General features: G+C 44.3%; 2 protein-coding genes across 2 annotated transcripts in view; both read left to right on the forward strand.

Annotated features, from left to right (window-relative positions):
* The window catches only part of GTF2IRD1 (GTF2I repeat domain containing 1), a 1,520,245-nt gene that overhangs the window by 1,239,521 nt on the left and 254,237 nt on the right, over positions 1-26,487 (forward strand). The gene's annotated exons all lie outside the window — the stretch shown is intronic.
* The window catches only part of GALNT17 (polypeptide N-acetylgalactosaminyltransferase 17), a 109,265-nt gene that overhangs the window by 13,079 nt on the left and 69,699 nt on the right, over positions 1-26,487 (forward strand). The window contains exon 2 of the mRNA XM_083479636.1: positions 22,485-22,668. Within this exon, the coding sequence (XP_083335762.1) occupies positions 22,485-22,668 (184 nt within the window). The remainder of the gene's footprint in view (positions 1-22,484; positions 22,669-26,487) is intronic.

Genomic DNA, 26,487 nt, shown 5'->3' on the forward strand with positions numbered 1-26,487 from the left:
CCCGTGAACTTTCTTTAAAGAATTCCCCTTTGCCTATGCAGAATATGTGGTTTAGAGGACCAAATCTTTGACCAATGTGAGGGGGTAAAATCTGATTCCCATGCTAACCTTAGACTACTGAATGGGGGAAATTGTACTCCTAGGAGCATTGCTGCTGTTTGCATCCAGATAATGGTGTGCACCACCAGGGGAGGAGTCAAACCGCTGGAGAATCACCGTGGCTGCAGAGACCAGTAATTCATAACTGTGTAGTGCAGATCATTAAGACCAAGTTGTTAAAGGAACTCCAAGATCCCCAAACTAACCTCTTGAAACCCCTAAGGCAGCCTTTCTCAACCTTGGGTCCCCAGATGTTGTTGAACTACAACTCCCATCACCCCTAGCTAGCAAGGCCCAGAGTTCAGGGATGATGGGAGTTGTAGTCCAACAACATCTGGGGACCCAAGGTTGAGAAAGGCTGCCCTAAGGGATTGTGTCTTACACACTTTCACTGCTGGGTCTTTGGCAGGAGAGGAAATTTGTGCTTCAAAGAGTTCTGTTTATACCCACAAACTCATCTTAGGAGCCCAAATCCCCATTGGATTTCCTTCTCTAACAGTTGGAGGGAGGGTGGGCTGTAGTTTAGTGGTTGAGCATCTGCTTGCATGCAGAGGGTCTCTGGTTCAATCTCCATCAGCTCTAGGTAGGGCTGGCAAAGGCCACAGTGTGAAATCCTGAAGAGCTACTGCCAGTCAGTGGAGACACTATGGAGCTAGATGAACCATAAGTATGACTTGGTGTAAGGCAGGTTAGGGAGGGCCAAGGTGTAGGAAGCTGCAAGGTCTATGAAGTATGGGAATGGCCATAGTTCAGGGATGGAGACCTGCTTTTCATGCAAAAGGGTCCAGGCAACTCCAGGAAGGGCTGCTGCCAGTCAGTGCAGGTGATACTGAGCTAGCTGGAAACCTCAGATACGCAGATGACACAACCTTGAGGGCAGAAAGTGAGGAGGAATTAAAGAACCTTTTAATGAGGGTGAAAGAGGAGAGCGCAAGATATGGTCTGACGTTCAACATCAAAAAAACGAAGATCATGGCCACTGGGCCCATCACCTCCTGGCAAATAGAAGGGGAAGAAATGGAGGCAGTGAGAGATTTTACTTTCTTGGGCTCCAAGATCACTGCAGATGGTGACAGCAGTCACGGAATTAAAAGATGCTTCTTCGGAGAAAAGCAATGACAAACCTAGACAGCATCTTAAAAAGCAGAGACATCGCCTTGCCAACAAAGGTCCATATAGTTAAAGCTATGGTTTTCCCAGCAGTGATGTATGGAAGTGAGAGCTGGACCATAAAGAAGGCAGTTCGCCAAGGAATTGATGCTTTTGAATTCTGGTGCTGGAGGAGACTCTTGAGAGTCCCATGGACTGCAAGAAGATGAAACCTCTCTATTCTGAAGGAATGAGTGCTCCCTGGAAGGACAGATCCTGAAGCTGAGGCTCCAATACTTTGGTCACCTCATGAGAAGAGAAGACTCCCTGGATGTTGGGACCCTGATGTTGGGAAAGATGGAGGGCACAAGAAGAAGGGGACGACAGAGGACGAGATGGTTGGATAGTGTTCTCGAAGCTACCTGCATGAGTTTGACCAAACTGCGGGAGGCAGTGGAAGACAGGAGTGCCTGGCATGCTCTGGTCCATGGGGTCATGAAGAGTCGGACATTACTAAACAACAAACAGCATCAAAATCTGACTCAGTATAAGGCAGCTTCCTATATTCCTAGTTGGATAGTTTATCTCTCTTACTGCTCCAACTGGCGATAAATCATAGAGTTATTGACCCACGTTCTAACATGGTGGTAGCAATTATCTAAAAATAATGCAGTAATGAAGTGGCATGATGACCGAAAGTTGTGCCGAAACCAAGTGCAAACTGGGACAAGGATTTCACATGGTGTGCGGAACAGCTGAACTCCTGATGCCATCTGACAAATCCTGCATTTCTTTTGCAGACCATAAAAGGGATGCTTCAAGGAGGAGGGAGAACTTTTCAGGCCCAGGAGCTTGGCATTAAATTGCTCTGTTGTGTTTCTTCCCTCACAATGGACCAGAATATGAAATACAGGGATATATGTCCTATTTTAGAGGACAGTTCTCTATTTGAAGGGACGCCCTGCCCAAGTTTGTTTTTAAGAGAAATTGCCATCATGCCCATATGGTGAAGACTTGAGACACCATAACTGTGGTGGAAACAAATGCTATATTTATTTAAATGTAACAACATAGGGGATCTGCAAAAAAAAAGCAGAAATAAAGAATATTAACTGAATCAACCAATGACTGGAAGGAATGCTTCTTCCTTGCTATGAGAGGTTGGGCATGTGAACTTATAAGTGTCCTGTGGCCCCACTGATCAGCATAAGAGCTGTTCTGGTTCACCAGAAGCGGCTTTGTCATGCTGGCCACATGACCCGGAAGCTGTTCGCCGGCTCCCTTGGCCAATAAAGCAAGATGAGCACCGCAACCCTAGAGTTGGCCATGACTGGACCTAATGGTCAGGGGTCCCTTTACCTTTTTAGAGATCCACAAATCAATGCAGTTGTAGGGTGACCAAAGAGTGCCCTTAACCCAGTGGTTTTTACCAGTGTGCTGTAGCACCCTGGGGTGCATTGAATGATAGTCAGAAGTGCCATGGGCAACAGTGGCCTCTGTCCCTCTTTCGTTCCCTCCCTCCTCTGATGCCTTCTCGCATCTCTGCCTCCCAAAGGCTCGTGTGGCTGTTCGTTGCGACAGCCCTGGCTACAAGCTCCCCAGGCGAATGTTGCATTATTATTTTTATTTTACATTAAAATCCATATTATCGTTATTTAAACGTCAGTGTATGCATTTCTAACCCCCCCCCCGGTGTATTTTAGGATAAAGTGCATTTATAAGTTCATATGTTGAGATGAAATATCTAACAAAGTACACGTTTTCTTTTTTGGGGGGAAAAGTAGCATATTAATGGGTGCATTTCTAAAAAACGTCTTTTATTTTATTTTAAAATATGACATTTGGTACTTTTTTTCCTGAGCAGACGTCAGAGAAGTGAAAAATGGGGAAGATAATTATGTTTCAATTTGCGCATTAGTTCAAGAGCTGTGGATCAGGTCAGTTCACATTAGTATTCCCAGAATTTAAACCCCTCAAGCATACCTAATGCATAGGTGCTAGTTAGCTTGTTTTTCTCTTTTTTGTGAGTGTGCCTATTTCATTCTCGTCATATACCCATTACCCCATGTTGGCTGTTTTTCATGGAAAAGAAGGGTTGCCGTGTTTCCAACAGAACCCCTCATCTTTTAAAGCTACTCCATCCAGTTTCCATTCCCTTTGAAATAACATTTTTTTTAAAAAAAAAAAATATTAATCAGAACATTTAAAAAGTGGAAAATTAGGTGCATATCTGATTAAAAAGTAATCAGTTTTCCTTCACGTGTTTGTGGGGTAAATTGAATGTGTTTCTTTCATAGCTCTAGCTTTTCCTCCTCTCTTAAGAGATGATTTCCCAGACTTCCAGCATTAAGTAGATAAGGGAGATGCAGAGCCAAGTCTGCTTTTTGAAGAGATTCTGATTTCCATAGCGAAAACAGAGTGACCTACTTAAAGGCAGAAAGAATGATTTTTAAAGACACTCCTTGTTTTATTTAACTTTAAAGATCTCTGTTGACAAGTTGCATTTTCTGGCCCTTTTCAGAAGTTTCCCTGGAAGAAACCAAATGAGCGTGGAAGCAAATGAATGCATTTTGACCTCCACGACCTTTCTTCGTTTTTAGCTCACCCCAGCTGTGACAACCCCCTCGGAAAAAGTGCTCTCCACCAAGCAATTAGGCTTGTAAACAGCCTTTCATTGGATGCAGTTTTCAGACAAAATGGCCAGATTGGGAGGGTTAAAACAACCCTCCCTCCCCCCCCAAAAAATGCCCCCCAAGGGAGCAATTAGGCTTGAAAGCAGTCACACGTTTGCTCCAAGGAGGGGAGGCCATAGGTCAGATGGAGGGAAACCAACAGGCCGTAAGTTGTTGTTGTTGTCGTTTAGTCATTTACTCATGTCCAACTCTTTGTGACCCCATGGACCAGAGCATGCGAGGCACTCCTGTCTTCCACTGCCTCCCGCAGTTTGGTCAAACTCATGCTGGTAGCTGCGAGAACACTGTCCAACCATCTCGTCCTCCGTCGTCCCCTTCTCCTTGCACCCTCCATCTTTCCCAACATCAGGGTCTTTTCCAGGGAGTCTTCTCTTCTCATGAGGTGGCCAAAGTATTGGAGCCTCAGCTTCACGATCTGTCCTTCCAGTGAGCACTCAGGGCTGATTTCCTTAAGAAGGGATAGGTTTGATCTTCTTGCAGTCCATGGGACTCTCAAGAGTCTTCTCCAGCACCATAATTCAAAAGCATCAATTCTTCGGCGATCAGCCTTCTTGATGGTCCAGCTTTCACTTCCATACATCACTACTGGGAAAACCATAGCTTTTACTATACTGACCTTTGTTGGCAAGGCGATATCTCTGCTTTTAAAGATGCTGTCTAGGTTTGGGCCGTAAGTTACTTATGGTTATTGTAAGGGAGGGGTGGGGAAACTTTTCTGATCAGCAGCCCAGTTGCTTATCTCCCCATCCTTGGAGGAGCACATTTGACAGGTGGGTGGGGCTTCCCGTCTGGCAGTCATCTGACATCATAGTTTGTAAAATCATAGAACCATAGACTTGTAGAGTTGGAATGGAGTGCAAGGGTAATCTAGTGCAGGAATCTCAGGCTAAAGCATACATAACAGATGGCCACACAACCTCTGCTTAAAAGCCTCCAAGCAAGGAGAGCCCTGAGCCAGTGGTGGGTGAGAGAAAGAAAGGCAACCTATTCTCCCCTCACTGGTTCCTTCTTGAGTAACTACCCATAGATGGTTTTTCCTCTCCAACTTGACTTCCTTCCTGCTGTCGCTTCAGTTCATGTTAGACCTTGCCTTTTGTGAACCTCCTGACTCTGTGATGGCCACTTCTAAGCTTATACTCGGAATGGCTTTGTTTGCCAGGACTCGGGAGTAATAAACCTGAAGTTTCCTTATTCTTTCAACCAGCCATCTTACCAGACTATCTCTTCTCTCCACTGCATTATATATAAGGCAAACTCCAACAACAGTGACAACGGAGGATGGTTTGTTTTGAAACTCTGACTGTTGGGTGTCAAAGTGCAGCACACAGCAATTTGAAAGCCCCCCCCCCTCAGGAGCCCTGGGCTGCCCTTTAAATATCCAGTTTACAGAGGTTTTAAGAGCAGCATAGAGCTGTTTTTGAAAGGGCTTTATGAGTTGCTCACACTGCTCTTTGAATCTGCAGGCATCAGTGGCAGATGAGGTACAGAGGGCTTGGAGTTGTGGGTCAATTTAGAGCCCCTGGTGGGGCCAACAATGGCCTAAGGGTCAGATGTTTCCCATCTCTGTTGTAAGGAACCGCCTGGGCTCAATAGCACTCTTTTGGCATTCACACTACCCACCTCTTTTAAGTTGTGATGGATCCTTCTCCCAGATGGCAGCTCCCATGCTGCCCTGCGGAATGAGGTGTCGGGGGTGGGGTGGGGATGACAGTGCCACCCTGAGGAAAATGGAAATGATTCCTTAGAAAGGATATACAGTGGTACCTCGGGTTACAAACACCTTGGGTTACAAACACTTCAGGTTACAGACTCTGCTAACCCGGAAGTAGTATGTTGGGTTAAGAACTTTACCTCAGGATCAGAACAGAAATCGTGCACCAGTGGCACAGCGGCAGTGGGAGGCCCCATTAGCTAAAGTGGTACCTCAGGTTAAGAACGGTTTCAGATTAAGAATGGACCTCCGGAATGAGTTAAGTTCGTAACCAGAGGTACCACTGTATTTAGATATATCAGAATAACAAAAGCAGCTAGGAAGCTACTTAGACCTTTACCTTACAAGGGAGTCAATGGTGTACTAAGGGAGGAAAGGGAGATTGCAGATAAGCTGAATGAATTCTTTGCCTCTGTCTCCACAGCAAATATAAGGCCTATGCCTTGAATTAGCTTTCACAGGGAGGCTGAGAATCTGATGCAAATAGCAGTGCAAGAGAAAGGTATTCTAGGACTTAATGATAAAATAAAAACTGGCACATTGTTGAATCTGGATGGCACCCACCTCAGGATTCTTGAAGTGAAATGTGAAATGGCTGCTCTTCTAACACAAATGCTCCCCCTTTCCCACTCCAAAAGGAGTCCAGATGGGAACTCATTTGCAGTGGGACTAGAAGATTGGCAAGAAGCCACTTCTGGTCTCCTGAAGCTGGCTCATTCCAGCACAGGAGATGAGTGGATGGGAGAGTATTTAAGGTTTCACCTCCCAGTTTCCTTCTTCCAAAAGCAGCACCCCACCAGTATGCACTGTGAGTATAACTGGTTGCCAGTTTGGGGGCCAAGAATCTTCTGCTTCCTTCTGCGATTGGCTAGCAGTAGGATATATTTCCACAATGTAGTGCTGGGTAGGTGTAGTTGTGGGTATCGATTAATTAGGTTGATTTGTTTAATTGGTTTAGTCACTTGGAAGGTGTGTGGGTGGGAAAGGGAAGAGGTGGCAAGCACCCTGAGGCACCTTCAGGTGATAAATGACTCCAGAGATTTGCACAGGGCTCTGTGACCTACGGGGCAGGGTATGAATCACTTTTGGGGTTAACCTGTGCCACTCACTTGGGGTTGTGTGGCCCCATGGGGCCAAGAATCAGGAATGTCCTCTTCTCACTTGAAGGGGAATGGCAGGGGAAAGAATCAGATTTTGAGTCAACTTTTACTGCCTGTAGGGTAAAGTCACCTAGTAAGTGGTCTTCAGAACTTGATAGATTTTTGGATGATTTCCCACACAGGGTACATTTCCCTCTGTGCAATTGTGTAAGACTAAGTGCATCATTTCTTAAGATATAGTTTACTAAAGTGGTCCTACTTTACCCCATGTATACTCTCTGGCCTCTTTATTATTACTAGTATCCCAACACAAAGCTCAGCCTCCATTCCTGAAACCTGGAATGTGGCCAGTGTAACACTAACCTTTAAAAAGGGGATGCAGAAAATTACAGGGTGACCACCCTAATGCCTGTTCCAGGACAACTGACGGAAAGAAAGGATAAAATTACCGACCATATATAGATTATTATTTTCATAGCTTGCCAGCCAAATCTCTTTTGACAGTTTCATTGATAAGTTTGCCTAAATGAAGGCAAGGAAGAAGTAATTCAAGCCAGTTGCCTATTTAGTACTAAATGATTCATTAATCATTCTAATAAAGGACTTGTGTTTGCATTGAACAAATATTTGATGTTATCTATTATTAATTTGAGCAATTGTGCAATTGTCAATATTACTTAGAGAGAGAAAATGATGATTTATAATTTCCTGATGTTGTATGATGTTCTTCCATTGAAGTGGTTTGCCTATCTAGTGAATTGACATTATTCATGGTTATTAATCAGCTTATCATTAAATGTTGCATATGACGTAGAAGATGCATTGTTGCTCCGCAAAAATGTGTATTTTAGGAGAAATTAGCACTAAAATGCTGGCTTAATGCAAACTGATTTAAGTTTGGGAAACTGAGACAAATCACAAGTGAAAAGATTTGTCTGGTCCCAGGCTACCTCTGTATCACCTTGGTGGCTTGCAAAGGGATCTCAAAATAAAACCACACTCAAATCCAGTACAGGAACAGAAATTGCAGGATGCTTTTCATGGAACAAAGGTTACATAGGCAGCATTTCCTGCCCTTGTCCTTCTCTAGTGGTAGACCAGGAAGCAACTCCTACTGAGGTCCTCTGAAAAAAAGAAGTGGGACGGAGCCACTGGCTCTTACTTGACCCATTACGGAAGCGGCCTTTTGTTACTGGCAGTTTGCTGTTTTTAGGCAACAGTTTCCTCCGAGATCCTCCAAGGTTGCCATTTTCCTCCCCTTGTCTAGCTCTGTGAGAATCTCTATTGAGATGAGGATAGATAATTTTCTCGCACGTAGACCGTGTTTGAGATAATTTGCCTTCTATTTTTCTTGGTCTTGTTGGGCTCTTTTTGTTACTTTCGCTGAATGCAAGAAGTGTGAGAAGTTTCCAAACTCCACATTTTCTCTGCAGCTTCTCAAAGGTTAATGTGGTGCTGCAGTTGAACTTAACCAGGTCATGCTTTACCCTCATCTGGCAATTGAAATAAATATGGTCAAATCATTACCATAATTATTCCATAATTTATGTACAGTGGTACCTCAGGTTACAGACGCTTCAGGTTACAGACTCCGCTAACCCAGAAATAGTGCTTCAGGTTAAGAACTTTGCTTCAGGATGAGAACAGAAATCGGGCTCCAGCGGTACAGCGGCAGAAGGAGGCCCCATTAGCTAAAGTGGTGCTTCAGGTTAAGAACAGTTTCAGGTTAAGAACGGACCTCCAGAGCGAATTAAGTACTTAACCCGAGGTACCACTGTATTTCCCAAGAGCAGGAAGCAAAGCCTTCCGGGGGGGGGGGGGAGATGGGGGTGTTTGGTTTTGTTGCATTATCTATAGATAGACATATATCTATAATACACACACACACACTTGATGATAATGTTGTCTGACATTGGAGCTTTAATATTTGTGATCCAGCATGCAGGCCAGAAGATAGGAAGGCAATTCATCTCTTTTAAAACACATTTTATCTCCCTTCTCTCATGCTGCTGCTGAGAGACTAACAAGAGACAGCGGGTGGGTGGGTGAAGGTTGTGGCTTTGGGGTAATATAATAACAGGTCACTTCTTCTTGTTGTTGTTTTTAGAAAGTCCTATCACAGCTTTCCTGTAAAAAATCTCCTCAGACCTGTCAGGCTGTCCATGATTTGAGAACTTGACTCTCGCCAGGGCCAAGACCAGTGCATCACATAATTGGACAAAAGCTGGTGTCCTTGCCCCTGCCTCACAAATGACACTGAGCCCCACCCATATATAGTTTTCCTGATACTGACAGAAGTCATGGTCCCAAGTGGTTGGACTGGGTGGCATAGCTGTCATCCTAATTTCCCCATGATTCAAAATGGGGGGAGATTCCGTTCACATGTAAAGGTGAACCTGCACTTTCCAGCACAATATGTAAACTGAAATGCAGCTGCTTTTTGGAATTTGCAAGTTGCTTTCATTTGCAGCAGCTGACAGTATTATCCAGTAGGAGAAAATGAGTGGTGTGTAATTATTGGCAGGGTTGCTGAGGGATGAATTGAAGAGGTGGGATTTCAGTGGGGGGGCAAGGCTAGCAGGACCTCCAGATGTTTAGCTTTAAAAAGCAAGCCAATTGGACATTTCTGAATAACGTCAGAGCACAAAACACAGACATAGCTCTAATGCTTCCATGCTCAGAGAATTGTAGAGCTAGAATGGACCCCGAAGTTCATCTGTTCCAACTCCCTGCAATGTAGGAATCTCAGCTAAAGAATCCCTGACATATGGCCATCTACCTCTGCTTAAAAATCTCCAGTGAATCTTCATTGGAGATTTTTAAGCAGAGGTAGATGGCCCACAGCCTGACCAGGTAGTTCTTTTCATTGTTAAACAGCTCTTAGCAACAGAAAGTTCTTCCTAATGTTTAGTAGGTATCTCCTTCCTTCTAATTTAAATTCATAGGTTTGAGCCCTACTCTCTGGAGAAAGAGAAAACAAGCTTGCTTCATCTTCCGTGTGACAGCCCTTACGATACCTGAAGGTGGCCTTCATATCACCTCTCAGTCTTCTCTTCTCCAGGCTAAACACACACAACTCCCTCAACCACTCCTCATAAGGCTTGGTTCCCAGACCCTTGAACATCTCAGTCACCGTCCTCTGCACACAATTGTTTTCGTAGTTCAAATACCTGCTCTCCAATAGTGGGTTGTCCAGGAATTCATTATCTATGTGGTTGGTGGGAGTGGATAAGAGTGAGCCTTGGATGTGGAGGGTGGATGGGGATCCTTGATTTATTGGGAACAGGCCCCAGCAAATGGTGATTCTGTCTGGAGTCCTTAATTTGACTTTGAGGGAAATAATAATAATAATTCAAAAAACAAAGCAGGAACTGCTTCTTAGGATGTTGTCTCTGTGCTGAGCAGTGCTGTGCAGCACAACAGAGCAGTTGTGGTATTCATGGGTTAATCTCTGGGGAAGTGTGTGGGTTGATGCGAAAGGTTGAACTTGATTGCGTTCTGGTCCCATTTAGCTCTGTAATTCTCTCCTCATCGTGTATCCATCATCAGAGCGCAGAAATGCCTGAGTTCTGTCTTCTTGTGCTTTGGAAATGTGTGAGGTGGTGTTAACTGCGGGGGAGGTGGCACCGTGTTGTTTAAATTTACCCACGAACAAATATTTTTGCTTCTTTACTCTTGTCTCTCTGTTTTCTCTCTCCCCCCCCCCCATTCTCCTCTAATTACTGGTAATCGGAAGAAAGCAGAAAGCATTATAAATGACCCTCTAATGGGCTTGGAGTAAATTATCCCTTTCCCACTATCATTTTGCTTTAAATGGGATGTGTTCCGCCTTTCTTCTTCCCTCATAAATTCTCCACCGCCGCGCTATGTCTGCCCTCAGCTTTCTCTTCCTCCTCTTTCAAACAATTGGAATGACTGTATTGTTCAGTGTGTATGGGGACGGAGGAGATCTACATTTTATGATAAAAGATACTGGCTCTCAAACAAAAGAATGACTAGGTCTGTGCCTAAATTTGGCTGATTTGCGGGGGGGGGGGGGGAATTGCCAAGTGGTATGTGATCAGTGGACTAGGACAGGCATAAGCAAACTCGGCCCTCCAGATGTTTTGGGACTACAACTCCCATGATCCCTAGCTAACAGGACCAGTGGCCAGGGATGATGGGAATTGTAGTCCCAAAAACATCTGGAGGGCCAAGTTTGTCTATGCCTGGACTAGGAGAACTAGGCTGCTCCCCTAAATGTTCTCCTGGTGCCTCCTTCCCAAAGCCCAGGAAGCTTCTGCCTGGCTTAGGGAGCCACAATGTTCATGCACACAACATTGGGATGTCTTGATGTCACACACATGATGTCGCCCTCCCCAATTACCCTTGCAAGCTGGTGCCTCTGGCCTTAACTGCTCCCCTAATTTCACCACACACCTTTAGGCTTTGCCTGAGTTGGATAAATTCACACTAAAATGCTGAATAATTTTCTATGAGGGTTGCTGCAGAAATGTAGGTATTTGAATTTAGTTGCAAAAATGAACCCAAACTGACAAGTCCTACCAGCCCTAATTGCAAGACAATGCGACCCTCTCTGCAACTGGCTCTCTTCAATTTATTTTTCAGGCAGAAGTTGGGAGCTAAATAAACCATTTGCTATTGGTGGCACAGGCTTGCCATGACTTTGCAGAGTCACTAGGGATTTCTGGCACCAAAAGCTCTGGGAGGTAGCCTTACTTGGAAATGTGACATGCAAGTTTAAGGTGATACAAGGCCAGTGCAGAAATAATTGGTTTGGGCAGAATGGCATGATTTCATTGTTTTTCAGAAACATTGAGGAACGTGGCTGGCCTCCATCTAATGTGTTTCTTCACCTTTGAGTTTGCTGAACAAGGAAAAGAAAATATTAGGGTAAAGGATACTGGTCCTCGTATTGACAGTCTGCAATAGTCACTCTGTAATTCATTTCCTATATGTTCCAAGATTAGTTATTCTTTGTCATCTATATCCTGTTTATTAGTGTTTGTGCACTGCATATGTTTGCATGTGTGTGAGAGAGAAAGTCAATAAGAATTGAGGGTGTGTGTGTGTGTTATTGTGTGTCACTTTCAAATATAGGCTAAGTATTTTCAAGCTGTTTCGTGAATGTGCTTACTTTGTTGCTGAGATGCTTTGTTCATTGTGTGGTATTTAAGCCAATACAGTGGTACCTCGGGTTACATATGCTTCAGGTTACATACGCTTCAGGTTACAGACTCAGCTAACCCATAAATAGTACCTCGGGTTAAGAACTTTGCTTCAGGATGGGAACAGAAATTGTGCTCCGGTGGTGCAGCAGTGGGAGGCCCCATTAGCTCAAATGGTGCTTCAGGTAAAGAACAGTTTCAGGTTAAGTACGGACCTCCGGAACGAAGTAAGTACTTAACCTGAGGTACCACTGTAATACAATGCTACAAGAGTCAGTAACTTGTGACCCTCCTGCTCCACAAATTTATTCATCACTGAACTGTGGTGGCTCTCAATTTTTCTTGGGCTCCTCCTCTGTTGTGCTGCTCCCCCCCCCCAGCACCCAGTGCAGCCAAACCAGCCATGCTACCCTAAAATTGCCTCCACACAGAACATTGGTCAGGGCAATCAAAAACATCTGGAGACTCACTGGCTCCCCTCATTTGGCTTAATTCATTATTACTTGGTGCTTGTCCACAGTCCCTGGGCGGGACTGCTGAGTGCGCTGCCCCATCTGAAGCACTGCAGAGCCCAGGTGTGTTTTTTTAAAGTATATTTCCAAAATTGTTTAAATTGTGATACTGCATCTTTCATTTTAAAATTTAGAAGTCTGGGTTTTGTTTGAACGGGAAGGTGCATGATTAAATATATCTCATTGGCATCTGATGTCATCTGCCTCCAATGGTTACACTCTAAATTCCACCTACCTGACCCACTTACAGTTTTGCACTTCAGTTTTCCAAACAATGTGTACACAAATGCATATGTTAGCAGAAAGTGTGCATAAAATGGTAGTGAAGATGACATAGAAGATGCATTATTGCTCCACAAAAATGTGTATTTTAGGAAAAATTAGCACTAAAATGCTGGCTTAATGCAAACTGATTTAAGTTTGGGAAACTGAGACAAATCACAAGTGAAAAGATTTGTCTGGTCCCAGGCTACCTCTGTATCACCTTGGTGGCTTGCAAAGGGATCTCAGAATAAAACCACACTCAAATCCAGTACAGGAACAGTTATTGCAAGATGCTTTTCATGGAACAAAGGTTACATAGGCAGTATTTCCTGCCCTTGTCCTTCTCTAGTGGTAGACCAGGAAGCAACTTCTACTGAGGTCCTCTGAAACAAAGAAGTGGGATGGAGCCACTGGCTCTTACTTGACCCATTACGGAAGCGGCCTTTTGTTACTGGCCGTTTTCTGTTTTTAGGCAACAGTTTCCTCCGAGATCCTCCAAGGTTGCCATTTTCCTCCCCTTGTCTAGCTCTGTGAGAATCTCTATTGAGATGGGGATAGATAATTTTCTCTCACGTAGACCGTGTTTGAGATAATTTGCCTTCTATTTTTCTTGGTCTTGTTGGGCTCTTTTTGTTACTTTCGCTGAATGCAAGAAGTGTGAGAAGTTTCCAAACTCCACATTTTCTCTGCAGCTTCTCAAAGGTTAATGTGGTGCTGCAGTTGAACTTGACCAGGCCATGCTTTACCCTCATCTGGCAATTGAAATAAATATGGTCAAATTATTACCATAATTATTCCATAATTTATGTACAGTGGTACCTCAGGTTACAGACTCCGCTAACCCAGAAATAGTGCTTCAGGTTAAGAACTTTGCTTCAGGATGAGAACAGAAATCGGGCTCCGGCGGAACAGCGGCAGCGGGAGGCCCCATTAGCTAAAGTGGTGCTTCAGGTTAAGAACAGTTTCAGGTTAAGAACGGACCTCCAGAGCGAATTAAGTACTTAACCCGAGGTACCACTGTATTTCCCAAGAGCAGGAAGAAAATGAAGAAAATCTCCAGCAGCTCTCTTCCTGGCTACGGTTATGGACATCAGATTTCAGCTTGCAGCAAATCTCACTCTTCCAACTTTTCATTTAAAAAAAACAAAACAAAAAAACCCCACTGAATATTATTACTCCTATTTCATGGGAAATGCCTAAAGCGTCCTTACTTCACAACTTAGCATTGTGTCTCTGTAATGACGCATGACGACTTGGATCTTGTGCATGCACACGAAAGCTCATACCAAGAACTAACTTAGTTGGTCTTTAAGGTGCTACAGGAAGGAATTTTTTTATTTTGACTATAGCAGACCAACGCGGCTACCTATCTGTAACTGGATCTTTTATGACATTAATCTCCTTGAGTGGAGAGAGAAATTTGATCCTTCCGTCTCCACCAGCCATGAATTGTTGTATTTCCTTTCACTCAGGGAAGATAAATATTATGAAGCACTTAACTGCCCCATAGCCTTCGGTCCGGCTCTCTGATGTAGTTAAGGCAGGGTTTTTGTGCGTGGTGCTTTATATCCTCTTCCTTCCTCTACATCTTTCGGAGATGCTGAACGTGATTGTTTTTCAGAGCTCACTTTTGGACTGCGGCAGCACTTTAATTTCCTAAAATGAAATGGACCAGGCTCTCAGCCATAACAGAAGTGGTGCCATATGACTGAGAAGCTTCTCTCCTCACCTTTTAACATGTGCATGCAAGAGACAGAACAGATGCGGCAGATAATAGTGCTGTGCTATGTTCACCCTCACTCTTCTTCCTTCACATGCCCAAACTGTTGGTCCGTCTAGCTTAGTCTTGTTTGCACAATGACTGGAAGTGGCTCTCTACTCTTTTCAGACAGGAGGCATTCCCAGCCCTACCTTGAAATGTCAGAGATGGAACTGGGAAATTTTGCCTGGAAAACAAATGCTCTACCACTGAGCGACAAACCCTGCTTTGTATTGCTGCCTTATGGTGAATTAAACCAGTGCTCTATGTAGGACCCAACCAATGAATTCAAATTCGAAGGAAGGTGATTCCTATTAAACATTAGGAAGAACTTTCTGGTGGTAAGAACTGTTGAACACTGGAATGAAATTACCTGGGAAGGTGGTGGACTCTCCTTCACTGGAGGTTTTCATTTTTTTTAAAAAATGATTTTTATTGAATTACCTGTTTTACAATTTCAAATAAACATTTACATACTTAAGATATCAGTGACTTACCTTCTTCTCTTTCCATGCTTCATTTTGCATACCTTATATCCCTGAATATTTTAGAAAAACTATACCAATCAGTTTTCCATTATTACATCCATCAAAACTTACTTACACTGTTGAATTTGTCTTAATGCTGCCAGCGTACACAATTATTTTCCATATATTTAATAAACATTTTCCAATCTTCCTCAAACGTATGTTCTTCTTGTTCTCCTATTCTATATATTAAGTCTGCAAGTTGTGTATATTCTGTCAACTTAAGCTGCCAATCTTCTTTGGTTGGGACCTCACTCATTTTCCATTTTGGTGCTAACAAAACACGGGCCGCAGTTGTTTCATACATAAATAACCTTTTCTGAAACTTGGGAATTTCAGTCTGGATTATTCCAAACAGGAAGGACTGTGGTTTTTTTGGGAAAGTAAAGTCATTGGAGGTTTTCAAGCAGAGGTTGGATGATCACATACTTCAGCATTGCCATCAATCAGTGACTGGCAATGACTCTCCAGAATTTCAGACAAGGGAGTCTTTCCCAGTCCTGCCTGAAGATGCCATAAGATCAGAAAAGCTCTAGGCACTTACTGTGTCACTTATATGATCTGTACAACATCAGGCACAACATGACTGCTAAATAATCTACTGGTAATTAGTAGCAGCAGTTTTAGTGGACTTTCTGCAGTGTACAGAAGAAAGCTCTTTAATAAACATTCTCTTCACATGGAGGAATACTAGGTTGTGTTTTCTTTTCAGTGCTGCTGCAGAGTGCCACCATCACTCAGTCAAACAGAAGTACCATGTATTTTGGATGTAGGGAAAAGGAGAGACAAGTTCAGAGCTCTCTCGATGACAAAAATCGCCGGTGTACAGAAGCTTCTAGATGGAAAGCTTGTATAATAAATCTGAGTCAAAACCTCCAGCATCCCCCAGGTCTTTTGTTAATCTGGAGATAGGATGACACAGGAGGGAACTTGGGGTTTCATAAGTGCTCAGATACACTAAACATCCCTATCTTTGCTTCTTGTATTTTTTATTATTTAATATAAACAACAACAATCCTTCTGTTTCACTTGTGTTTTGAAAACCAGTGGCTGGGTGCATGGTTTGCTCCTCCAAGCTTTCGTAAGATTTGCTCCATACTTGGCAACAGGTCTATGCTTTCTGGTTAAGAGCAGCATGCCCTAGAATCTCACGGAACTCACCAAATCACTTGACACATTCTATTTCAATCTGCCTCTAGTAAGTTCTCATGCCCTGGGCCACCCCTATGATATAATGTGCAGGACCAAGGGATGTGTGTAGTGCTGTGGTCTAAACCACTGAGCCTCTTGGGCTTGCTGATTGGAAGGGTGGCTGTTCGAATCTGCATAACGAGGTGAACTTCCATTTGATCTCAAAATTCCAGGGAAGTGCATCATAGCTAAGTAGTCATGGCTCAGTAACAGAGGACCTGCTTTGCAGCTCAGTAGCTGTAGCTCAGGAGCAGATCACCTGGTTTGCATGAAGGTTCCAATTCCTGGCCACCTCCAGCTTGAGCTGGAGAGACTCTGGAATCCTGCAGAGCCATTGTCGTATAGTGTTGACCATACTGAGCTTGACGGACTGGTATAAGGCAGCTTCCTGCCTTCCTATGTGCTAGGAAATTATCAAGTCCAGTACCAATATGTGGCATACTGGGGCAAGGGCCTGGTCGCAGAAGAGCCCATGACCAGCAACTGGGCTTACCATCATTACCGTCACCATGCCTAAGCATGATGTTGTTGGTGGTGCTCAATGGAGCCTTGAACCCCACGTTCAACTCTGTGGCACCAGAGACTTAATTATGGTGTCCAAGCCCACATATGTTCGGCAGGGATGGGTCAGCAGAATTAAGCAGTTAGCCTTTAGGAGTTTGTGCATGATCAGATTGCCAAACAACAGTCCTCCAGCTCTCACTGCAGGACTGGAGCAGAGACCCGGCAGCAGCGCACATCAGAGCTCGAGGCCACCTGTACATGATTTCCCTGGTATTGCTGATTTAATTCTTCCCTGGTGCGGGTGTTATTTCACGATGAAGAACTTTGAGGCCTTAAGTGTGTTACAACAATTGTACTGACTGTTAATACTGCTGGTTTATGTTTTTAAAATTCTAACTGTATTATAAAGGATTTTTATTGTAAACTGCCTTGAGGTGGTTTAATAAAAGATAACATAGAAGTCAATACAAGTTCACTTCTTTCTTGAGGTGGGCTTTCATGAGCCCTTGAAGAACATGTCTGAACCTGGGCTTAAAGAACTTCACTTTAACTTCTTTTCTTTTCTTTTCTTTTCTTTTCTTTTCTTTTCTTTTCTTTTCTTTGATTAATGTTTTAATTTGGTGAAAAAAGAGATATTTGATAAAAAATCTTTGTATTTTTCTTTATAAACCCTAATAAAAACCTTTTTATCAGAGAACACTGGCATTCCTAGTTGAATGACTGAGGGACTGAGCCCTTGTGTCTGGGATGAAATGAATGTCTCAACGGCCCAATAAAAGAGGGACTCTTAGTATCTCCCATGACACCAGAACTTTGGGTCACCCAAGAAAGCTGAATGTTGGAAGAAAGTACTTTTTCACACAGCTGAACTATAGAATTTCCCCCCACAAGAGTCAGGGATGGCTACCAACTGTCAGAGGCACTATGTCCCAGTGGTTGGGAACTGCAGGTGAATGGAGTGCTTCTTGTGCTCACATCCTGCTTGTGGACGTCCTGTTGGTTACTGTTTGGTTGGTTACTGCTTGTGGACTTTCTGGTTGGTTACTGTGAGAACTGAATGTTGGACTGGATGGGTCACTGGTCTGATCCAGCAGGCTCTGTTTATTTTCCTATATGTTGCTCTTCTGACAGAGGAACTGGTTTTGTAGTAGGCTTAGATTCACAGGGGTCAGCAAACCTTTTCAGCAGGGGGCCGGTCCACTGTCCCTCAGACCTTGTGGGGGGCCGGACTATATTTTGAAGGGGGAAAAATGAATGAATTCCTATGCCCCACAAGTAACCCAGAGATGCATTTTAAATAAAAGCACACATTCATGTAAAAACACGTCAATTCCCAGACCGCCCATGGACCGGATTTAGAAGGCGATTGGGCCAGATCCAGCCCCCGGGCCTGAGTTTGCCTATCCATGGCTTAGAATGTAGTAGCCCAGAGTAGCTGGGACAACCCTGCCAGATGGATGGCATATAAATATATTATTATTAGCCAATTTCAGCATTGTCAGTCCACATTGTTGCTAGTGACTCCTCTCTGTTTGAAACCACAAGAGCCTTCCTTTTGTTTCTTTACTGGTGGGGGAGTGTGGCGGAGGAAGGAGCCTGAAACCCTTTATGTTTTTTCTCATTTTCCTTGCAAATCCTTAAGAGGTGGCTTGAGAGTTCAAGCTTTTTCAAGAATCCCATTTGCAGAAGCTCCCTAGTTTTCAAGGTGAGCTAGCTTGGGAGGGATTGAAGTACCCATCAACCACTATATACTCGAATGAATCAAGGTATTTTCCTTCAGGGAAGCCTTAGGATTGATTCCTCCTTTTCCAAGGCCAGGTATTTCAAAGACAACTTTTCAATCACTGCGGAGTCACATTGTCTTTTCCAATCTTGATGCCGGGCACTTAATATATTCCTCCCACCAAGAGCACCTGTCTACGTTTTGCGGATCTGCCGTTGAATACACTTTAAAACAAAGTGACACTTTGACTGCCTTAGTGAATCTCTTCTGACAGGCTGATCTGGCAACGGGGAGCGTGGCGAGTGGGATGACGTGCAGGGCTGGGGCAGAATGGGAATGCACATATCCAAATGGTTGCATCTCACCTGAGAACACTTAAGTTTTTGTGACAATGGCTCTGGGTGCCTTTTGAGATGTGGGATGGGGAGGAAATGACCTGGAAAGGAGTGTGGTGCAGTGGAACTTTTTCCTGATAGGAGTGGACTGGCTTTATGATGCATTGAACTTATTTCACGGATTCCAGGAGCTGGAATTGCTGTGTAAGGCAACCGATTGATCCATGACTATTGGAAAATGTTGCAAAATCTCTTAAGGAGCCTCTGGGAGGGGCTGCTGCTAGCCCAGCTGGCAGATGCATGCGGACCAATGTTTTAAAGATTGGGCCCTAGACCATCACAGTGGCGGAGAGCAGGCACTGGGGGGCATGGCTGGTGCGCATCCTGGGGGTGTGGCACGCTGCCTGCAGGGGCGTGGCACGTGTCCTGGGGGCGTGGCACTCAGTGCAGGCAGTGGGCATCCACGATGGCACCTCACTGGGATCGCACTGTGGGGGGGGGAGTGTGCTCCCCCCACCCCTCCCCCCTCTTCCTCCACCAGTGGGTCATCATATTACTGAGCCAAACAGGGATTGCAATAGGTATAAGTTTCTCCCACACCAAACCCCCAGAATGCCCGTTTTTGAGTTGAAGGCCTAAACTGGAGGTTTGGGTAAGAAGAATATACTTGAAGATGATTTGGACGGTTTGTTTTTAAGTATGGAAACTGATTGCATTCTAACCATATTTAATTGGTGAACATACCGTCCCTTACATTGCCTCCCCCCACCCTTTCTCTCACACACAGTGCCTTGAACACCAGCATTGCAACATCACATTGGGGAGCACATGAATCCAGATCTTGTGGCATTGCGCTCTTTTGTTTCTTGTTCACCTCCTGTCGAAATAAAGGAACGACACAAAAGGCCTGCCTGGAGGGGTCGCAGGGTCCCTCAGCCGAAGCGATGGGAAAATAAATATCACCGCTAAGAATAAAAATCATCCATCAAAGTGCTCAGTAGTGCCTGACAATGAGGGAGGTGTGAATCTCTCCTAAAAATAAATGTAAAAATGTCAGGTGCTACTGCTCTCTATAATGCACAGTGAAGCATGTCATAAAATATTACTTTGTCTTCCCATCCCTTCTTAATGTGCTTGGCTTTTCTTTCTTTGACACTCGCTCTTGCCCCTTGGCTCTTTCCTTAAAGAGAGTGGAGCAAAAAGCACTTTGTGTTGCAGAAAGTCCAAGGCCTTGTGTATTGTGCATGCTGTGTCCTATTTATTTGTTTGAAAGCTTAAATTGGCCATTATATCTGCATTCATTTTAGCTCAGTGGAACGAACTACCTTGGGAAGGTGGTGAACTCTCCTTTGGAGGTTTTTAAACAGAGCTTGGATGGCCATCTGCCAGAGATGGCATAGCTGTGATTCCTGCATTGCTGGGGTTTGGGGCTAGATAATCCCCGAAGTCCCTTCCAACTCTAGAATCCTATGATACATTCACTGAAAAGATAGGTATTTACTTGGCAATTCCTCCCTTTCCATGAATTAGTCCCTTTTCAGCAAAGCAGTGGGAAGTAGCTAAATCATGATACCAATAATAGATGGGGTGGAGTGGAGGAATCTGATAAAGGTAAGAACATAAGAGGTCCAGCGCCGAGGGCCGTCTGGTGGTTCCCTCACTGTGAGAAGCCAAGTTACAGGGAACCAGGCAGAGGGCCTTCTCGGTAGTGGCACCCACCCTGTGGAAGGCCCTCCCACCAGATGTCAAAAAGAACAACTACTACCAGACTTTTAGAAGACATCTGAAAGCAGCCCTGTTTAGGGAAACTTTTAATGTTTGATGCATTATTGTATTTTAATATTTTGTTGGAAGCTGCCCAGAGTGGCTGGGGAAGCCCAGCCAGATGGGCGGGGTATAAATAAATTATTATTATTATTATTATTATTATTAGAGCCCTGCAGGATCAGGCCAGGGAGCCATCTATCTCAGCATCCTGTGCTCAGAGTGGCTAAGCAGGTGTCTATGCTAAGCTCAAAAGCAGGACCCGAACAGCATACTGCCTCACACAGGGGAGGCATAAACCCAGGGTGGAATTCAACATTACCTCTAAACATTGAAGTTAATAGAAAGGAGTGACTTAGGGTCTACTCTAATAGGGCGATGGGTGATGTATTGAGGCATCATCCAAAATGGGTCCACGTTGTGGTAACATTTTCATAATATTGGGCATGGCAATGTATCGTGAATCACAATGCATGTGTGTGTGTGCTATGTAAAAAATTGTGATGTGGGATAAATGATGAAGCTGGCCATCGCTTCTCTCCTGACTTCTACCACCCTTTTTGCTCTGTTCTATAAAACAACAGGTGCAACAATATGTTAAACTGGGTAAGTAAAAGTGTGTCTCCTAATGAGTAGCATTTGCCAGGACATTACCCAGTTCAGCTCTCCATAGTTCCATCCTTATTTCAGACATTGTGCTATATCAGTATATCACTGAAGCTGAAAACTGGACATTGCTCAGCCTTAGGACTTAATTCAAAACAACCTATAGCCAAATCTTCCATGAATTTGTCTAATCCTCTTTAAAGCCATTCAATTGATGCTTGTCTCCCTCTTGTGAGAGCAAATTCCATAATTATAATATGTCTTGCAAGAAGTACTCCTCTTCTGACTTTTCAAGCATTCAGCTTCATTGATTGTCCCCAAGTTCTAGTATTGCTAAGAGTCCCTGTTCCGTTGTGCCATTGCAAAAATAACTTCAGCCCAGACACATGGGCTCAGTCATTCGACAGGGTTCAGGCACTTATGGCTCCGTGGCACATATATAAATCCTCATATTCAGTCAGCAGCTGAATGGAACATTACATAGGTCAAATCATTTTTCCACAGCAGACAGCAAGGCCACTTCCACCTTAAGAGAAGCTGGTGTTGCGGGCTCTCATGACCCCTCCATGTGCGCAGAGGCCAGACCTGCATAATTGGGGTTTCCCGGCTGCATCACTGGCCGGGCCAGCCAATCCGGTTGGTCAGGGGGTATGGCCTGCCCATTAAAAGCAGGGCACAGCTGGGAGATTTCTCTATTTTGGCTTCCAGTGCCCCAGAAGGGCAGGGCCCCGACTGACTCCAGCTACAAAAGCTGAGGCTGCTAGAGTTGGGGTACTGTTTAGGGAGTTTCATTGCTGCTGTTGATACTATTTTTTTATGTTTACTTTTAGATCTTATGATGTATGTGGAAATCCCTCAATTTGGTTGTGAGCTTTTTAATGCATTTTATTTATTGTTCATGGCTGCTTTTTGTTATGTTTGTAATTAAAAAGATATAAGCTGTAAGCCACTTTGAGCAGAACTTTACCTATGGAAAGGCAGCATACAAATGACGATGGTGGTGGTGATGAATCATGTAGGTGTTGGTGGAAGAACTGCAGTGGAACAGAAACAATGTTGTGTGTGACGAATGCAAGGTGGAAAATAAAATGAAATCTTCTTACATCCCTAGAGAGGGTGTGCCATTTCTTCCTTCTTTCAGTTCTTTGTGTTTTTCAAAGCTCAGATTAATTCTGTTGGATATTGCTTTTACCCTAATCACTTGGAAAAGTGAAGTAAATGTGTGTGTGAATCAGGGACAGCTGATCTGGGGAAAGGTGAGGGACAGAAATTACCAGGGGAAGGAGTGGAAATCCCAACACACACTCACTCAAAAAAGATGAATTGTGTTCACAGGCCCAGAAGGTTTAGCAACGCCTGGGTTACATCTTTGATTCTGGGATAAAGAAGCAACGGTTGACTCCCATTTTTGAAAACTGATCCTGTTTCTCTCTCTCCAGGTCTGTCCAAATCACTGGGGCTCATTGAAGGCTATGGTGGCCGTGGGAAAGGTGGGCTTCCTGCCACGCTTTCCCCTGAGGAGGAAGAGAAAGCCAAGGGACCGCATGAGAAATATGGCTACAATTCCTACCTCAGTGAGAAAATATCACTGGACCGTACCATACCAGATTATCGACCAACCAAGTAAGTCCCTCATTTCATACTAGGGACCGATGGATCGGTCCATTTTGCTTCTCTTGGTTTTGTATTTTTCTGATCCCTGATCCAGTTCTCCACATTTTTGCTGCAGTGTGTGTGTGTGCGCGTGCATGCGCACGTGCTTGGAAGGGGAAAGAAATCCTCATGAAACAATTATCAGCATTTTGGTGTGAATTTCTCCTATTCAACATGCAATACATGCTTTGAAGCTGCAACATCAAACCTCAGAATGAATGGTCACGAAACAGACAACATTCTCTCATAATTCTATGAAATGTTAGTCTATTGCCTAATCTCCCTATAAATAGGGGGGGCTACAGGTGGGCTTCCTTTCTTCTGCCCTTCCAGTCCCAATGCCCCCCAGGGAAGATTTTTAACGTTTAATGCTTTATTGTATTTTTATATATGTTGGAAGCTACCCAGAGTGGCTGGGACAACCCAGTCAGATGGGCAGGGTATAAATAATAAAATTATAATAATCATTATTATGGAATAGGATGCCCTATTTTCTTTGGAGAAAGGTTGGAGGGTATGTGATAGCTCAGTGAGGGAGCATGCGGGAAGACTTAATACAAATACACAGGGCTTTTAGAGAGGGAAGTTTTGGCACAGTCCAGTTGTGTGTGATCGTAATTGTGTGACCAGGCCGCGACAGCCCCAGCCCCCAGGGATCATAAGGAAGTAATAAAGACTCTGACAACGTGTTAGGGAATTAAATTAGGCCACAACTTTATTAAACTTCTGAATGTAGGAAGACCTTGGCTTAGGCCTTGGGCGTTTACCACCCCCAGCCCCCCAGCCGGGGGAACTGGGAAACATCAGGGTAAATGAGATATGGGGGTGCACTATGAGACATATGTGTAGCAGGCAGCGCAGCCCATATCCCTGCATGCAGGGTAGTTCACTGACAGCCTTTTGGTGTATGGCCAATGACACCCATTATATAACCCCTTTGAAGAGGGGACCCTGGAATCGATGCCGTGGGCGGGGGGGGGGGAGTCACCACTTCACATCCCCCCTCCCATTATAGGGAAGAAAGGGCTAAAGGATTCCACCCAAGGCCATAAACCGCCAAAGTTGTGACAAATTGCTACGGGGAAGACAAAACCTGCCAATGCAGGAAAATTTCTTCCTGGTCCTTCAACAGCAACCAGTCAAAGACCGTAGCAGCGCCTGCTAAACAGGAAGAAAAAGTTAACCTGCAAACAAGAAAACATTAAACTAAAGGAGGAGTTGGAGGGTGATCTCCAGAGCTGACTGCCTGGCTATTGTCGGCTCCACCCCTATAATTAGGACTGGCCCCACCTCCCAGCAATGAAACTTGACTACTGAGGTTGGACGCGAACCTCCAAATAATAACATTGAGAAGCAGGCCGGTCCCCGTTAGCCAGTAAGTTCCCTAGGAACTGTAGCACTATGTGCGATCCCGCAATGTAAAGTGTAGGCATGTACTCTGTTGCTTGGAGTCTCATTCCGTAACATTTGGAAATCCACACAGAAGGCGAGGACATCCACTCCTGATGGCTCTAATGAAGATGAGTGTTGTATTGAAGCTTTACCCAAGTGGGATCATGAGCTCCTATGAAACCCTGAGTGAGGGGATCTATTTATTTATTTTAAACATGGGGGGAGGATGGGTGCATTGCCAACACACTCTGAAAGAGATATGCAATGGTGGAAATGCCCCATTTATGAAATGGAACGAAACGGACCAAAACAAAACACCTGGTAATAAATAACCAAAGTATGCAAGTACAGGCAGGTGAGTTTGAATTAACATCCAGGAGGGAAGCATCCCTCAAACCCCCTGGGCATGTGGAAGCCACATTCCTTTAGAAAACATCTGAAGGCAGCCCTGTATAGGGAAGTTCTTAATGTTTAATGTTTAATGTTTTGTTATGTTCTTGTGTATGCTGGAAGCCGCCCAGAGTGTCTGGGGCAACCCAGTCAATTGGGTGCGGTACAGATAATAAAAAAATTATGGTGATTGAAGATTTATACAAACTCACAGCATATGAGCAACTTGCATATAAATGCAGACTTGCCACAGACAAATTCAATGATATTTGGAATCCATTCTTACAAATACTGTAATAGGTTTAGATGTGGTGGAGTACAATAACAACCTTGTAAAATATACCATTTTGGGTCCCCCCCACCGCTTTATTTTCCCTTCTGTTTCTCTTACTCTTTTTCTCTCTTTTATTTATGTCTCACATATAATTATGCACTTTTTGAACTTTCAGTAAAGATGCTTAAAATCTAAAAATAATAATGATGGCGATGGCGATTCCATGGTTCCCCAGCCAAGGATTTGGGAGTAAATTCACCCTCCCTGCTGTGTCAGCTTTGGGTACATGAATCCAAAATGTGCACCCAGGCCTTGCTGTCCAAGGTGAGCAATGTAGGCCAAAAAGCACCCCCACAAAGACACCAGCAACCTTGAAGTCTTGGGACTCAAGTGTGAGATTAGTTCCATAATGCCTCAGGTTGCCATTCAATTGCCTTTCCTTTCCAAACTGAATGCCAAACAGACCAAAGACACAGATAATGAATAAGCCAGGAGAATCCTACAGTGTGAAATCAGCAAAAATGGGGAGTTGGGTTCCCTGCACTCAAGACAAATCCCTAGATAACCCCCAGCAATGGTGGCTTGCGAAGGGAGAGAGAGAGAGAGCGCCACTGTAGAGTTATGGGGTGTGTAGAAGCTCAATGAACAGGAGGGGGTGGAATAGGCATAAATAGCTGCTCAGTCACCCACCTGCCCATATGGTTCCCCACCCCCTCCCCTTGGGAGAGACCAGCACTCAGCTTCTCACAAAGGGGTTCTCACAAAGGGGGAGAAATGGGAAAGCTTGGTCAGGGTCTGAGGTTGTAGCGAAGCCTGGAAGAAAGGTTTGTGTCTTGGTGGTAGAGCATTGCAGGAAGTAGAGCATTGCAGGAAGAAGGTCACAGAGCCAATCCCCGATATCTCCAGGCATTGCTGTGAAAGACTCCCATCTGAAATCCTGGGAAGACCACTGCCGCTCACTGTTGAGCAGGGGTTGGAAGCCTGTGGCCCTCACATCAGCCCTAGCCAGAATAGTCAGTAACTTGGAGTCTGACCACACCTGGATGGTCTCATGTTCTCACCTCAGGCATCAAGAATACATAAGCTAGGTTGGCCAATGGTGCAAGGCAGCTTTCTGGCATCTTCTCACATCACCATTAGTCATTTTTAGGTCTGTTAACCTAACAGCTTGCATGCACTTGGCAGAACTGAATTTTTGCATGCCTTGAATTTTTCAACTGTGCAGATGTTCTTTTGTAATTGCTCTTCTATCCCTCCCACCCACCTTTGGAACTCTAAATGTTGGGAATGGCTTCTCTTTGAAGAAAGCAAAAGAGAGAGAGAGAGAGAGAGAGAGAGAGAGAGAGAGAGAGAGAGAGAGCCCTGAACTACTTACAAAACCTGTTTCAAGGCTTTGGGCTGTAAAACCAACTTACTTTTGCTCACTGAAATTAATGGGCATGACTAGTATAGGACCATTAATTTCAGTGGGTTTTCTCTGAGTAGAAATTGGATACAGCCTAACCTCCTTCCTCTTGAAGGAGCGGATGCCTCTCCTAAGATGAATGTTATGCTGTACACTTCCCTCACCTGAATGTCATTTTTTAAAAAAGAAAAAGTACATTTCCCCCCTTGTCTGCAAGGTATGCTATTTAGTTGAGTAGAACTCACATGATTGATCAACTAAGATTTATTTCCTATGCATGATCATACGCCTCTCTCACCACTCAGAAGTACTGTTTCTTGTCTTTACC

This window comes from Podarcis liolepis (genome assembly GCF_965112155.1).
Source record: "Podarcis liolepis genome assembly, chromosome: 16".
NCBI lineage: Eukaryota > Metazoa > Chordata > Lepidosauria > Squamata > Lacertidae > Podarcis > Podarcis liolepis.